A 15,810-nucleotide genomic window follows, 5' to 3' on the forward strand; every position below is an offset into this window, starting at 1 on the left:
GCTCCAGGCCAATGGCTCACCAGGTGTCCCTTACTGAGACCAGGCCTGAACCCCAGGCCTTTCTAAGGATGGGAAAACCTGGGCACTTCCTTTTCTTCTCTCATTTTCTCCGTCTCCCACAGGCAATTTTTAAAATGCTTGTTCTACCTGCTAGGAATAGGGTGCCTGTAATGACAACACGGTATGACACTCTCTCACTCTGAGCAGGATCAGGCAGGGGCAGGTGGTGAGCCGAGACCACCTGCTCCAGGCTTTGCCCTACCCCTCCTGATGACACAGGATGGAGCCTCTAGCCCGTTTCCCCTCTGACCCCCATAAATGGGTATCTAGTCATCCATTTTTGCTTGGATCTCTCTCTTCCCTGGGTTTGAAGATCTTCTCTACATACCCTCCCTTTGACGAGGTCTCTCCTCTCTAATTCCCCCAACCCCCTGAGCTTGCTTGGTCCCAGCTTGCTCCTGCTCCAGTCTCTGCTTATATCTGGTCCTGATGTTCAAACTACTCGGGGAGAGCTGTGGGAGGTGGTGGGCTCATTCTCAGTAAATTCTTTCGAAATTCTGGGACATCCCTATTCTCTCTTTGCTCATAAGCTCTGAAAGAATCGTTCTGCAGATATCTGACCACCAGAGGACACCCTGGCCCAGGTGTTGGCCTGGCCACAGAGAGGCTGGCAGCACTGAGACAAGACTCACAGGTGCACATGGGCCCAAGAGCCCCATGCCAACACACAGTTGCAGACAGAACACGTGCACACAGGTGCACGCGGGGCGACTCCGCAGCAATGCTTGCCAGATCACGCCCCCACTCTCCAGCAAGGCTCCCACACAGCGCCACATGGTGCTGAGGACACCCACTTGAACCCACCCACCGATCCTCCCCTTGGCAACCGCTCTCTACCCTCAGCCCCCCACACCACATGCTGCCACCGTCCCTGAGCTGAGCACGTGTACAAGCAACAACACTCGCAGGACCCTGGAGGCCTCTCCAAGTCCCTCACTCCCACAGCTGCACAGCCTGCCTTTGAGACTGGCCCCCTCCCCTGACTCTCACAACCTGGCAACAAGTCTCCTGGGAGGGAACCACCAGGTGCGCCTGCCCAAGAAAGGAAGCTCACTGCCAGGCCCAAGGGACCTCTAGAGCGGGACAGGGACCCCAGGACCCTGGAGGGCCTGTGTCTGCTCAGCACCCAGCCCCATCAGGCACAACTGCACCAGGACCCAGGACCCAGAGAGCAGAGGCCAGGCCTGCAGCCGCGCCCTCCACCAGCCTCATTCTCCATTGGTCCCACCCAGCCTGGCCAGCCAGGGTTAGGAGGGGCTCAGGAGCAGACTCCAGATCAACAGTATTGGGGTACCTGAGTGCACCGCTGCCACCTGGAGTGCACCTGATGGGTGGGCAGCTGGCTGTGGCTTCTTCTTCCATTATTCAGCAAAGAGGGACAGCTCCCTTGCCCAACCCATGCCCCCACAATTCCGTCCCTAGGATTTCTGGTCAGGGAAAGTAGGTGGGCAGGGCCAGGGAAGCGGGTATTAGACTAGCAGCATGGACTCCGTGTGCATGGAAAGCCCCAGGCCCCCTTCCCCAGATCAGATCAAACCCAGGGTCTGGTAACCAAAGTCCTGTCTCCTACTGAGCAAGCTGCCAGAGCTGGGGCATTCCTGCTACCACCCAAAGCCCCGCTCCAGGCAGGGGCTGTAGCCCAAAGTGCCAGGGAAAGGGAAGAGAGGCGAAGACCCTGCCACCTACCTCTTCCCAACCGAGACCCAGATGCTCTAAGGCCCCAGAGAGGTGCAGGCCCTGGTCCACAGGCTGTGGCTGCGTTTTCTCAGGAGCCTAGGTAAGAGGCGTCTCTTCCAGGAAACCAGCCGTGCTTTCCCGAAGCACAAATAACAGGAAGAAAGCCGGCTTTGGGTGGGTGGGGTGGGAGCTGGCAAAGGAGGGGAGCTGGTCGTGGCTGAGCGCTGATCTCCCCCCCGGGCCCCCACCTCCTCGCCCCCACCCTGCTGCGCCGCCAGCCACACCGCGGCTGGGTCCGTGCTGGGGACTCCTCGTCTGATGGGCGGGCAGCAGCGGACGGCTGGATGACTGGCGGGTGGCCTCGGCTCCCCCACACCCTCCCGCACCCTCCCGCCTCCAGCTGATAGTGGCCGCGGAGGGTGTGTTTGGATGGCTGCTCTTCCACCCGGGCTGCAGCTCAATCCATTTCAAACAAGAGGAGCATTAACCGGCATCATGACGAAGCAGAATCCACTGCGCTGTCCTTTTCCCCTTTCCCACACCCCCAGCTCTATGATACACACGCGTGTGCGTGCACACGCACACACACTCACAGTCCCTCGGTCCTTCTCATAAACAGCCAGAGACTTCAAGTTGCTGGGGTTGGGGGATGCGCTACTGAGAGCTGAGGGGGACAGTACATGGCTCTCCAGGCACCTGTACCTCCTTCCTGCCCCATCACGGCCACCCCATCATCTTACAGCAGCAGCAGAGGCCTCTGGGTGGAGGGTACAGGCAGAGGTACCAAATTGGTCACCCAAGGATTAGCGCTCTCCTGGGAGTAGAGAATAGAATAAGGCAGGAAACCAGGTCCTCAGTGCCAGAGACTCAGGCTGGTCCTTCAGGGACCTGAATCCCCTGGGAACTGCGATAGGGTGCCACAGAGAGAGAAGGAAGGAGCCCAGCTCTCCCCAGGGCAGTGTTATGAAAAGGGCGCTCCCGCCAGGTGGTCCCCTTTCTGGAGTGTGGAACTTCCTGAGCCCTGCCTTCCCTGTCTGGCAAAACCTCCACCACTCGGCCTCTGTCATTGGCCTTGGGGTGCCCCCCTGGGCAGGGGCAGGAGGGTAATGAGCCTAGCCAGCGATCCTGACCCTCCCTGGCTGGCTCCCCCTCTTCCCTCCGCCTCTACCACAGACTTGCCTACCTAGGCAGCCTTGCTGTTGCCCTGGTAACCGCTGCCCACAGCCAGTCAGCTGATGGTACTGGCTGTTGAGGAAGTCTCAAAACTGGGGAGGGGGCTCTGGGTATCTGAATGGAAACTCCCAGGGGGAGACCTTGAAGGGGACAGGTGAGAGTGTGCCCCAGGATCCTTTGCTCAAAGAGGACGGGAGGGAACAGGAAGGGAAGGTGTATCTGGATTAGAAGGCAGAGCAGACTGTAAGTGGAAGGGTGTTCCAGACAGAAATGACAACGCAGCCGCAGGCAGTGAGTGGCTGGGAAAGGGGAGAGAGAATCCGGGTTTAGCTGCGATGGGTGCGGGGAGGGCCCGGTGGAAGTGGAAGGTACAGAGGAAACCTGAGGTGTGGAGAAGCATCCACACAACCAGGGGGAAAGGCCAGGAGAGTGACGTGGGAGGGGGTGTACCTTTAATGTGCAGGAGGGGCTCGCAGGCCTCCTCAACCAGCCTGGCCTCAGCCCAGCCTCCCGCGTTCAGTCCCTCAGCCCCACCCTTCTTGCTCCCGAGTCAGGTCTGAGGAGAGAGGGGAGGTCTGGCCCCACTCCAGTGCTGAACATCTCCCTCCAACCTCCAGAGCAACTCAGCCCTTCAGGATTCCTGACCTTTCCACCACCTGGGTTCCTCCCCTGCCTGTACCTGCCTCCACCAGACCCCACCCCAGGAGACACGTCATCTGGTACTAGGGTCCCCAGAGGGAAGGGTGGGGCGAGCTGATGCTGGAAGGACCACTGTGGACAGGGGCCTGGAATGAGGTGGGTCAGGAGCCTTGGGTGGGAGTTGCTGAGCCCAGAGGAAGGGAGTCTCCTAATGGCAGCCAGCGTGTGGTATGGGGTGGTGTGGGGGGAAAGGACCTGGAGGAGGGTAGAGGAGGGGGAGGGTTCTCAGTACCTTCAGGGGCCTGGGGCGTGGGGCAGGAGCACAGCAGCCTCTGCGGTGACATACACCTCCATCCCTCGGCGCATCTCCTCTCCACCTCCGGTTGCCAAGACAACCAGCCGCAGCCAGGCCCGGCTCAGCAGCGGCGGGGGGAGGAGGAGGAAGCTGTGGCTCCTACGGCCTGTTCCTCAGGGATTGAGGGGGTGCTGCAGGGAGCCTCTTAGTGCTGGGGCTGGGGCTCCTCCCGTGCCCACCAGGCCTCCCCTCCTCCCTCTCAGTCCAGGACTGGCTCCAAGGATGGCCTCAGGAGAACTCTAACTCAGGGCCAGGCAGCAGGCTGGGCTTCAAGGGGGAGGATGTGCTGGGGAGACTGTCCCATCCTGGGAAGCCTAGCATGCAGCTGGGAGGGGTCGTACAGACAAGCGAGCAGCAGCCCTGATGCCAAAGGATCCGAGAGTGGTCCCCAATGGGAAGAGCACTGGTTGGGGTGGGCGTGTGTCAGAGGGACCCCTACTTCTGTACCTCCTCCCCTCCTCCTAGTTCCAAACCCTCCCTCATTTCCCTCAACCTAGAGAAAAGTTAGAGTGTTAGATAGCTCTCTTCTAGTCCCTTAAGGTCCTGCCCCACTGTCCCCCATGCCTCAGACCCTCAGTCCTTGGGAATGACCCTCCAAGGGCCAGCCACCTTGGGCAGGAATAGTCTTAGGCCCAGCCAGCTCCGGACCCAAGGGCAGAAAAGAGCTAGGGCTCCCTCTGTCGACCTGAGGAGTGGTAGCTGCCAAGGTCATTCCTGCCGGGAGGGATCCTGGTGTGTGCACAGGTGCACGTGTTGGGGGTCAGCCAGGCCGGGAGACCCTTTCCCCTGCCATCCTCTCCTTCTGTTCTTTCCTCATCTCTGTCTTGAGCAGAGGACTGCGCTGCCTCCAGCCCCCTCCTCCCAGTCTTTCCAAGGCCAGCTCAAGGGGAGGCCCTCCCTGTGGTCTGCCTGCCCCCACCTCAGGGCTGGGATGAGAGAGCAGGCAACGGTGACCCAGTGTCTGTCAGTCTAGGCCCAGGTGAGCTTCCTCAGCACACTTGACCAGGCAGGACCACCTTACCGTTCAAAGCTGGGGAGTTCTCAGGGAGTTCTTCCTTCCTGGCACATTCATCCACAACAGGGGGTTCTGGCAGGGGGTCCCAGGCCCCAGACACCTATTTCTTAGCTTCCTTCTCCAGCAAGGTCAATGGTGCCAGAGATCCTGAGCGGACTCTGGCCCTGCCACCTGCCCCCTCTCCCAGGCGCATGCACTAGGCTTCTCTGGCTGTGTCTGTCTCACTCCAGTGCCCCCTGGCCCCACCCCATGCACCAACATGCTGGTGGGCGGGGGTGGCACCAGGAGTGCCCCCCATCTGTCTAAATATTAACTCCTGAAGAGGTTCTTCCAGGGCACTAGAAGACCCAGGGAGGAGGGAGAGAGCAAAGATCCAGGCCTGGCGGGGGTGGGGGGTGGGGGGGAGGAAGGGACCCTTCTCACCAGCGACTAGAAGCCACATCCTCTTCCCTCTGGGCCTCCAGTATCCCAGAACCTCAGCCCCCAGAATGCTTTCGCCTGACCATTCCATCTGTCACTCCCCTTCGTGAAGCCTTCCTGTCTGCTCCCTGACACTACCTAGACCCGACTCCAGAACTTGACTCAACCACTTCCTACCATTTCTCTAGGCACTTTTAGTTCCTGTCAAACTCATGGATCTTTCACCTTCCCCTGAATAAGCCTCACATTTTCCTACCTCTCAGCCTTCCTTCCAGTGTGCTTCCCCCTCCATAGTCCACCCTTGTGCCTCTTCCTCCCACTGAACTCCAGCTGATCCCAGCCACACCACTGCACCCTCCCGGGTGCACCGCCCCCTCTCTCCCGCCCAGCACCCACCAGACTGGCAGGGGACCAGAGAACAGGTTTTGAAGACGGCAAGAGTCTGGACCACAGTGCTCACTGGCCGTGCCACTGTGAATGGTTTCAGATCTCTGAATGTGAGATTGCCACAAGTGACACATGGGAATAAACCTCCTGCCCTAAATAAGTGTCCCAAGCCAGATGCTGTAATCCCAGTGACTCAGGAGACTGAGGCATGTCCGAGGCCCACTCTCAGCAACTTAGGGAGAACCTGTCTCAAAATAAAAAATGAAAAAGGACTGGGATGGAGCAGCGCTAAAGCACTCCTGGGTTCAATCCCTCCAAAATAAAAATATGAGAGATTTTAAAAAGCCAAGGGTTTGGGCTGGGTATGTGGCTCAGAGGTGGAGTGCTTCCCTCACATGTGTGAGGCACTGGGTTTGATCCTCAGCACCACATACAATAAATATTGTGTCCATCTACAACTAAAAAAAAAAAAAAAAAACAGACCTCACATTAAAAAAAAAAAGTCTATAGCTTTATCCCTCCAAATAAATAAATTTGAAGGTCCTTGAAAGTTCCCTGTTGTCAATTTTTTAAAATTACTTGAAGGATTAGCACAGAGCTTCAGAGCTTGAGAACCGTACAGAGGAACTGCTGAAGTCTCCTCCAACTGAGTTGCACCTGAAGGGACAGCAGGGTCCTGGGCAACGACTTCTTTCTGGGACCTCAGTTGGATTATTCCCTCAATATCCACTTCCCTTGTCACTTGTCCTGCATTGGACACAAGCTGGAAGCAAACACTATTTTTACTGTTGAGGCCCTTTTATCCAGCAGAACCATCACACAAATACACGTAACAATGGTGCTGGATGAAGCAAAGAAAGGTAAGTGATCAGCCAGCAAGACCAGTGGCAACAGACGGGGAGAGGGCCAAATGCCTGCGGAGCAGAGCAGGCCGCTAGTGTCCAGGCAAGTGAGCATGCTGGAGAAGAGTTGCTAGGCAGCAGGAACTTTGTTTTTTTTTTTTTGGTACAAGGGATTGAACCCAGGGATGCTCAACCACTGAGCCACGTCCCCAGCCCGTTTTACATTTTATTTTGAGACAGAGTCTTGTTAAGTTGCTTAGGGCCTCACTAAGTTGCTGAGGTTGGCTTTGAACTTGGAATCCTCCTGCCTCAGTCTCCCAAGTTGCTGGGATTACAGGCGTGCACCACTGCGCCCATCAGCAGGAACTTCCAGAATGCCTAGTGTTCTATGTTCTCTGCTCCCCTGCCAGTCCAGGGGGTGCTCTGAACAGACATGGGGACAGCACACTTTGTGATGGCAAGAGTTCTTGTTTTAACAGCATTTCTGGAAGGGGATGCTCTAAGGAGACGGCTGGACAGGGAGACTGGATAGCCTGGACAGGAGTTTGCTAGTGATGGGCCTGCACAGAGCTGGTGTGTGGTAGGCAGGGTAAGCGGAGCCACCTGTGCAGAGAACACAGCTGGGGCAGGCACCACGAGGAAGCCACTGCAGTAATTTAGACAGATTCAAGGGAGGCCTGCAATGGAGCAGAATTCCAGAGTCTAGGAGAGAAAACAGTCGTGTGCACGGAGCGGAGGGTGTGGAGATAGCTGACAAGAGACAGCATACAGGAAAGAACACAGAAGAAATCCTAGGACTGTTTCTACAGGAGAAGCCAGGAAAGAGAAGCCAAGGAGAGCTGCTGCAGTCTCAGGGGAAGCAGTTCAAGAATCGGTCCTCCTGTGGGTCTGAGAGCAAGGCTGAGGACTGAAGCAAGGCTTTTGGTTTGGTGAATGGGAGGCCTCTGGCCTCTGGCGGGGACATAAGTAGAACCAGCTTTCGTGGCCTAAAAAGTAAGAGGACTCTTCTCCCGCTGGCTTCTTGCTCTGGCTCCCTTCCACCTCATCTGGCCACTTAGAGGACAGGGCGGAGAAAGAGATCGATATGTGGGCTATTCTTAGGCAGAGGTCTCAGTAATTCCAAACAGGTGCAGAATTTGAGGCATGCTCTGCCGCCACCCTTTTCCTTCACTTCCTCCCCTTGGTGGGTTCATCTTGCCAAGAGCAAGCGGCCCCGTGGGGGTACCCCTTGCTCACACTTGCTAGAACCTTCAGGAACAGGAAGCAACCAGGGCTGCTGAAGCCAGGTGTGGTCCTGGGTCCTGAGGAAGCCTCTTTCCCATCATGTACACATGCACATTAATTCCCTTCTGAAGTTCCCAGATTATCAGAGATCCATTCTTTTGGCTTCCTCACCCTCCCCAGTGATAATGGGGATTGAATCCACCAGAGCTCTTTGCCACTGAGCTGCACCCCTGCCCTGCCTCCCTCTTTGAGACAGGGGCTAAGTTGTTGAGGCTGGCCTCAAACTTGCAAATCCTCCTGCCTCAGCCTCCGGAGTCACCAGGTTTCAGGCATGTGTCACTGTGCCTGGTGTGGCAGCAGCTTCTTTTTTTTAAAGCATCTTCTATGAGGAAGGAGTGAACTGAGCAGACTTCCCCAGGATGAGTAGGGTGCCTGGCTCCAGGGCAGAGGCACTAAGAATTGTGGTGGTGAGGAAGTTCAGAGCCCAGCCAGGAACCAGAAGCCAGAGCAGGCATCAGACACCCAGGCCAGGACCTGGCTTGGGGTGAAGGCACTACCTGAGACGAGCGGGCCTCTGAAGCTGCCCTCTCCTGCCCTTCCCCATTCCTGGTCCCTGCCTGCCAGGTCTCACCTCAAAAGGCAAGAAAGGAAACAGTGAGGGCTTTCTGGAGCCGGCCCCCAGAGGCCTGCCTGTGCTGGGGAGGTCAAAAAGAGCCAGGGAGGGGCCAGAAAAAGGCCAAGAAGAAAGCTCAGGCAGGACAAAGAGCCCCGTCCACCTTTGAAGCCGTCTCTAACCCGAGCAAGGGGGTGGGGGATGGGGGTGGGCCAAAGGCCCGGCTGGGGGGAGGCAGTCTAAAGTCTTAAAGAATGTCTCAAATTCCTGCGGAAATCACAGTGATTGTAAGAGCCCCCACTCCCCAACACACCTCCTTCCCGGCCTCCTCCCCCGCTCCCCAAAGTCCAGTCCTCCACACCTGGGGGGCCCCGATCCTTTGTCCTCAAGTAATTGCTGGGTGTTGCCCCAGTTTTAAAGTCCCATTGAACTCGCCAGTTATCAGCTGCGGCTCCAGACCACCCGCCCTACACACCCCAGAAAACTACCCCCAACACAGCCCACGGTCTTCACCAGGATTAAGACTCTTTGTGATGGGGGGAGAGAAAAAAAGCAACCTGGTGAAAAGCAATTATGACAAACTGCAAGGAGAATGTCTGTCCTGAGGCCTGGGGACCTCCCTCTCGGCTGCTGCGGTCCCCACCTTCTAAATGGCCCGGGGCTGGGGTCAGGCTCCGCTCCAGCCTCGCCGTCCACCTGGCCTGCGGCTGCCGCCTCCCTTTCCGGCCCATCTCCCCTTCTCGCCTCGTTTCAGGCCCCTCTCGGGAGCAGTGGGGAGAGGGGATGGCTCTCGTCCTTTCTCCTCTTCCCCTGATCTCCTGCCCAACTTTTCTGGGAAGAGGCCGGCAGGCGGGCAGGCGGGCAGGCGGGCGGGGAAACTGAGGCCGGGGGTCCCGCAGCAGAGGCCGGCGGGGGAGGCCGGGCAGCCCCGCCCCCTCCCGGATGAAAAGCCCGCGCGCCGCCGTCGGGAGGCGGCTTTATGGCCCGAGTCGCAGCCCCGGGCGCACCTGGAGGCCTGTGGGAAAGCCCACCCCAGAGCGCGGCGGGGGCAGGGCGCCCGCCGCCGCCGCCGCCTCTAATTGAGACCTACCCTCAGGTGTGGCCCCCGCCCCCGCAGCGGGGACCGGGGAGAACAAGGGGCCACATTCCCGCGCCCGCCCCTTCCGCTCGCCCCAGCGCCAGCCCGCCCGGCCCTCCTCACCGGAAGAAAGCAATCCTGCTCCCCGCGACGCGGCCCGAGGCTCCGCCGGCCGCCGGCCTCGCTGCTGCCCGCCCCGCGGGCCCCGCGCGGGCGCCTCGGCCTGGGGCCCAGCGGGACGCGCGGCCCGGCGGCTCGGGCCCCACCTAGGGGCTGGGTGTTTTTCCGCCCCAACAGGTAGCACGGGACGCGCCGTGCGACCCGAGGACACCGGAGCCCGCAGAGGGAGTGGCCGCCCGGTCCCCGGGGCCTGGGCACGCCCTGGGCCGCCCGCCGCACGGCCCCCGCCCCTGCACCTGCCGCCCATCCCGCGGCCGCGCGCCCCTGGCCCGGGCCGACGTGACTCCGGCCCGCCCCACTTCAGATGACCCGTTTGCAGGAAAATGTTTTATTCTGGGGCTTGGGGTGGGTGCGGCCTGGGGCTTGGCGAGGGGGAATGGCAGCCCTTTCTCTCTCTCTTTTTTTTAATAAACCAAAAGTCCCTTCCTACTCTGACCAGGAGGAGCGTGGGAGCCGGGGACAGACTGAGGGGGATTTGGGGAGCAAGACTTGAAGACGGCCACCTCCCTCCGGGTTGCCTGTGCCAGGCTCACGTTTCTGACCTGTCCGCTGCTCGTTTCAGGCCACTGCTGGGAGGCTGGCTCTGAGATTAGGGTGACACACTAGTTCCTCTCCTGGGATCTGCCGCTGCCCCAGAAAGGAGCCTATTCCAGTGTGTGGCGCCAGCCCACGGGTGCCACAGTCCTGTCCCTTCCCAGCTGGGGGCACCGCTGCTTCAGGTCCTCAGGGTCCTCCTGGGGCTCTGGTCCCCCTCCCTCCATCCCAGCCCAGTCTTTGGATCGGGAAGGGAAGGGGGTGGGAAGGCTGCTGCGGGGCAGCTGTTCCCGCCTCCTTCCCCGACTACGTGAGGGGCTGGGGCCGCCTAGTGCGCTTGGTCCTGCGGGTGGGGGCTGAGCCCACGAACTCGAACTGCTTCTGCCGCTCGGCGTGGTTGGGGAACGGCAGCTGGCCCTGGTAGAGGCGCTTGATGAAGTGGGCCTCCCTCTGGTTCTGGCGGCTGCGGGAGGCCTGGCGGGGCCGGCCCTGCCGGGTGAAGGCCATGAACCAGCCCTCGTGCCGGGCATTCTGGAAGGCCGTGTAGTTGTTCTCCAGGACGATCTCGGTGAACACGCAGTCTTTGCTCTTCCCACTGGGCTGCAGGAGAAGGGAGGAGGAGGATTTGTCCACCCAGCCTGGGGGGGGCTACCTGCCTTTGGACCTAATTTGAAGGTCCCTCATTCCCAGGAGGCAACTGTCTGATGCCGTGGGCATCCTTGCTAGCCAGGCAACAGAGGGAAAAATGAGCAAGCTTTTCTTGGAGTCAGAGCTGAACTGAGATACAGGCTTATTATTTGGCAGTTGAGGCTTTTAGCCATTGAGCCTCAGTTTCCCAACATATGACTTAAAGATCAAGGTAATACATGTCCCTGGGGCACTTGGTACTTGAGAGCTCTCATGCAATCTGGGTGAGGGGTACTGCTGAGTGGAGAGAGGGAAGCAACTGTCTCTGATAAAAAGAAATAAGGAGCAGGATTCAGTGGTGCACACCTGTAATCCCATTAACTGAAGAGGCTGAGGCAGGAGGATCACAAGTTAGAGGCCAGCCTCAGCAATTTAGTGAGGCCCTATCTCAAAAAAAAAAAAAAAAAAAAAAAAAGGGCTAGGGATGTAGCTCAGAGGCAAAGTACCTTTGGGTTCAATTCCCAGTGCCCCTGCTCAAAAAAAAAAAAAAAAAAAAAAAAGAGTGTCAGACACAGCAGCCTACTTTAACCCTCTGAATCCCATTCCCTATGCCCATTTCACAGATGAGAAACCTGAGGTTATTTGGCGAGCATCAGCCAGAATTGAAAGCCAGGGGTTTCCAGTTCCAAAGGAAATATACTTCTCTTTATTGACAAGCTGGACCCCACTGAGGGAGGGTTCATCACCAAGTGCTTAGTGTGCATCTTGCTAGCTGGAGACCATGGACCTGCTGAACTTGGGGGAGCTTCTATCTTAAATGTGCCCCAACTTTCAACTCTCCTCAGCCCTTAGCCCTTCATACAGGAACATGTGGGTGCTAGTACTCTTACTGAATGCTGCTGGGGAAATGCACCTTGTATCAGAGCCAGGGATCCTTATGGCTCAGGGAGTCTCCTCAGAAGGCTAAGAAAGCCATTGAAATAGAGAAAAAGGGAGGTGGAGTGAGTGGGCCGAGAGGAGAATACGAAGTCATAAGAAGTCCCTGTCTTTCCTTGGTGGGCAGGTCAGCAGGGGACGCGGGTGCTGCTGGGCCTGCCGCTGCCAGCAGGCACTGTCTGCAGCCTCACCTTCCCGATGAGCTTGCCCCTCTTGTTCATGCAGATGTACTTCTCGCTCTCCGCCCCCTTGATGCGCACCCGGCTGCCGAATGTGTCTGTCTCCACTATGAGCTTGGCTGTATGGGGAGGAGAGAAAGGCCTCAGTCCTCAGGGCTGCTACCCAGAGGTGCAGAAAGGGACCCCCAACTGGTCTGACCTCCAACCTCAGGCAGGTGAGAGGATTGAGAACTATCAGGCCCGTAGCCTGCAGCCCCTTGAGGGCCCTCCTCCCTGGGCCTTCCCACTGTGGCCTCAGCCCTGGCACAGGACCTGGGGATGGACCAGGAGGCCAGGTCTGCAGCTGAGGGCCGGGTCTCACCAAACTTGTTGCCATCCTCAGCGGTGGCGGAGATGCGACGTCCGGTGACCTGCACGTGCTTGCCACTGGTCCGGCTGTAGAGCTGGTACTCGCGGATCTGCCGCCTGCTCAGCTGGTCGGTCATGGCACCCTGGTCCCTCACGTACTGGTTAAAATTAGGAGACGGGTGATTCTCCCCCTTTGCGGTTACCAAGGGAAAAATAGTGTCAATTTGCTTTGGATGACGCCACCACTGGTCCATGGGGGAGAGGGGTGTTTAGGTGAGTGCAGTGGGGGCAGGCAGGCCCTGTGTCCTGCAGAGTAGAAGGTGCAGGGTGAGATGGCATATGGACGTGACCTTCCCAGGCTGCTGGGTGAGACATCATGGCCTCTTGGCTGTGTCCAGCTTGAGGCAGGAGCTTTGTGGCTGCCCAGGCTTGGGGGACACAGTGCTACAGCAGACTTGAAATCCTAACTAGGAAAACTGGAAGGAACCTTCAAGGTCATGGTGTTCCTTCCCCATGTTCTGTGGAAGAGGTGCTCAGGGGCACGCAGCCCACCTGAGACACACCTCCTTTCCCTACCTCTGGGGTCTTGGATGCATTAGCTGGGACTACCAGATTTCTCCTTTATCCTCCCCTCACACCTGGAAAGATGCTGGGCCCAGCACATATGCACAGAGCAGACCGCTTATTAGATGCTTTGAGCTAGGGTAACTGGAGAATACGCTGGGGTTCCCTAGGCCCTTATCTTTGGGGTGTTGTAGGCCCCTGTCAGTCCTGCTCCCCTGCCTCTTCCCCAAGCACACTGAACCCCATGGGCTCCATGGGCAGTTGGTCCCCCTTCCCCTGCTCACTCTTCTGTGGGCTCTGTGGGTCAACGTACCTCCCTCATGGGAGGTGCTCTTTGTGGGACCCAATGGCTGCTCTCGCAGGCTGCCTGCCTGCTTGGGCCACAATGTGACCTCTGGTGCCACAGTGTATCTGAGGCTCCCGGGGTGGGTGGAGGGTGCTCTTCTTCCCAGGACTGAGAGAGGAGCCATTTCCACCCAAGCACCATTAGGAAGCTGGGCCCACTACCATCACCACCTCCACGCTGGGGCTGCCCTCGACCATCTGTAACACTGAGTTGGGGAGAAACAGGTCACTTCCTGCTCTCTGGTCACCTGTTAGGTGCCCACCAGGAGGACAGTTCCTGTCCACTGGAAATCACCTCATCTCTAGCGTGAAGATGCATCTCACTTGTTTCTCCATCTGGATACTAAAGGCCTTTGCAGGACCTTGCCCTGCCCAGAATTCCTAATTTCCTTTTTTTTTTTTTTTTTTTTTTTGATATTGAGAATTGAACCCAGAAGTGGTCTACCTCTGAGCTGTACCCTCAGCCTGCCCCACCTTAATTTTGTTTTGAGGCAGGGTCTTGCTCAGTCGCCCAAGCTGGTCCTGAACTTGTGATCCTCCTTGAGCTACTCAGTGCCTCGAGTAGCTGGGACCACAGGTGTGTGGCACTGAGCCTGGCCCTAATTCCATCTGCATACCAGGCCTGATCCCAACCATCCAGACAGAGCTAGACACAACTGGGCATCTGTTAGGGGCCACGGTCACCTAGGGAGAGGGGTGGGAAATATCACCTTTGAGGAGGGAGAGGGGCAGGAGCAGCTCTGAGGCCAAAGGTCTAACCTGCTCTGGTTAATCCTGCTGCTGCTCACTGCCTGTGGTCAACGCCAGACTCCAGGAGAGAGGGACAAGTTTGGGAACTACCCTGAACCCCACCCTGGAAAATCCTGAGGTGAGAATTTGGGGTGGGGGAATCTGCCAGCCTGCCCCTCCCCGGCCTCCCTGCCCGGGGTGGGGTCCCTGACTGTCCCAGCCCGAGCCTCCTGGCCCAGGTTCAGGCTGTCCGCCCCTCTTGGCGGGCAGCCTCCTCCTGGCAGTCTGTTCCAGGTCAGGGGCAGAGAGGGCCCCCCAAAGCCCCCTCCTCTCCCTGTTCCCCTTCAAGCCTTACACAAAAGCAGCCCACGCCCCCCCACAGCCCACAGCCCACAAGTCCCTCTCCCCGCGGGACCTTGCCTGTCCCTTTCATGTTCCCGCTGCGGGGGGACCTCCCCTTCCACAGCCGCAGACAGCTGCTTGTCAGCCGGCCCCTCAAGCATGGCTGTGGTTCAGCCTGCTGCCCCCCTTCGCAGGGGGGTGAGGGGGCACTTCAAGGGGGAAAGGACAGCCTTGCCACCTTCCCCACGTCCTGAATGGGGCCTCAGCCAGGCCATAAACGCCCGGCCAGCCGCACCATTGTGCTAATTCCCCTTCCAGAACAGGTTGGGCCACCCCCAGCCCCCTCCCAGACAGGCTGGGGGCTTTCTTCTTGCTCTCCCTGGATGTGTGAAGCAAAAGGCCTGGAACGGGGCTACAGCAAAAGGGGGAAGGAAAAGGGGGGCGTTGTCTCTCTCTCCCACCCCCCCACTGCTTCAAAGGCAGCCCTGTCCCTTCCCAGAGAAAAGGCATTTACCTTCAAAAAAAGTCCCCACTGGATAGGAAGAGAAGCCGGCCTCTGGCCTGGGAAAGCCAGGCGGTCTCTCCCCAGAGCGGTTCTGGACCACTGCATTTTAATAGCTGCACTTTTATGGAGGATCACAAAAAAGGACGAGCCTCGCACAGGGGGCTGAGGCTGGGGGTGGGAGGTGTGCCTGGGGGGCGGAGGGCAGACTTGGGGTGGGGGGTGTGAAGAGGCAAACCCTGAATTCCATCCCAAACAAATCTCTTTGGGCTTGACCTCAGCGCCCTATAGGTAAGGAGGCGGCACCCCAGCTGGGCATTCCCACTGTGCCTGCGGGAGCCTCGCCCCTCCTGGACCTCTGTGCAGGTGGGAGCGGGCAACCAGGGGACCACAGGAGAGGATTGCACCAAAACCTGTCCTTTCAGGTACTTGCAGGCTCAAGCCTCACCTGCGCCATGACTGCCCCCTCCCCTCAGGGGCTCCAGGGCTCCCTCCCTTGAGTCTGGAGAGTCCGCGCACTGAGCCTCCGGGAGCCCAGCGCAGAGGGATGGAGAGAGCAGCAGAGACTCGGGGAGCAGCGGTGTCCTCAGAGGGAGGCCTCAGATCCAAACCTCCCTCGATCCCCAAGGCTTTCCTAGCTCCTTTTCCAATCATCCCCCAAAACTCAGCACCTTCTAGATGCGGGAGAGGCCAGAGCCTGCCTGTGCCAGAGGCTCAGAGACCACCTTCCCCTTCTCTTAGGTGCTGTGGGAAGGCCGGGCAGTGGGGGCGCCTACCTGCGTTTGACAGCAGAGAATCAAGAGCTGCAGGCACCTGTGAAGGGGACAAGGCAGACTCAGGTGTAGGTGCCAGTGGCAAGCCCAGGGGTGCACCCAGGCCCCCCAGCCCCGCTCCCCACCCTGCTCCACCCGGCCCAGCCCACCCAAATGGGAGTCGGGGGACCTAGGTCTGCCCCGGGACTGGAAATGGCACCAGAAGTCCAGTCCCAGGTGGTGAGCGCACTTACAGAGTGAGGTTGGGCAGCAGGCGGGCGGCTCCCAT

The 15,810-nt window shown here is 58.8% G+C and overlaps 2 protein-coding genes across 13 annotated transcripts in view; both read right to left on the reverse strand.

The window, feature by feature from the left end:
- The window catches only part of Dmtn (dematin actin binding protein), a 31,088-nt gene extending 21,226 nt beyond the window's left edge, over positions 1–9,862 (reverse strand). For 4 of the 11 annotated variants that reach the window (XM_047551471.1, XM_047551468.1, XM_047551465.1 and 1 more), the window contains exon 1: positions 9,607–9,861. The gene's annotated coding sequence lies outside the window, so the exon portion shown is untranslated. Of the gene's footprint in view, positions 1–1,746; positions 1,910–3,841; positions 3,989–4,925; positions 4,943–9,606 lie in introns of those variants that run through there. The other 7 variants (XM_047551467.1, XM_047551464.1, XM_047551469.1 and 4 more) reach the window with 5 other exon arrangements.
- Positions 9,863–10,503: 641 nt separating this feature from the next.
- Positions 10,504–15,810, reverse strand: Fgf17 (fibroblast growth factor 17). 2 transcript variants are annotated; one of them, XM_047551226.1, is made up of 5 exons: positions 15,776–15,810; positions 15,546–15,582; positions 12,301–12,445; positions 11,952–12,058; positions 10,504–10,797 (listed from the first exon to the last, which is right to left on the reverse strand). In XM_047551226.1, the coding sequence occupies exons 1-5, from the start codon at positions 15,808–15,810 to the stop codon at positions 10,504–10,506; spliced, it is 618 nt and encodes a 205-aa protein (XP_047407182.1). The 2 variants fall into 2 exon arrangements, with proteins under 2 accessions (XP_047407182.1, XP_047407181.1); XM_047551225.1 differs by having other exon boundaries at positions 12,301–12,478.

This window comes from Sciurus carolinensis, chromosome 4 (genome assembly GCF_902686445.1).
Source record: "Sciurus carolinensis chromosome 4, mSciCar1.2, whole genome shotgun sequence".
Lineage (NCBI taxonomy): Eukaryota > Metazoa > Chordata > Mammalia > Rodentia > Sciuridae > Sciurus > Sciurus carolinensis.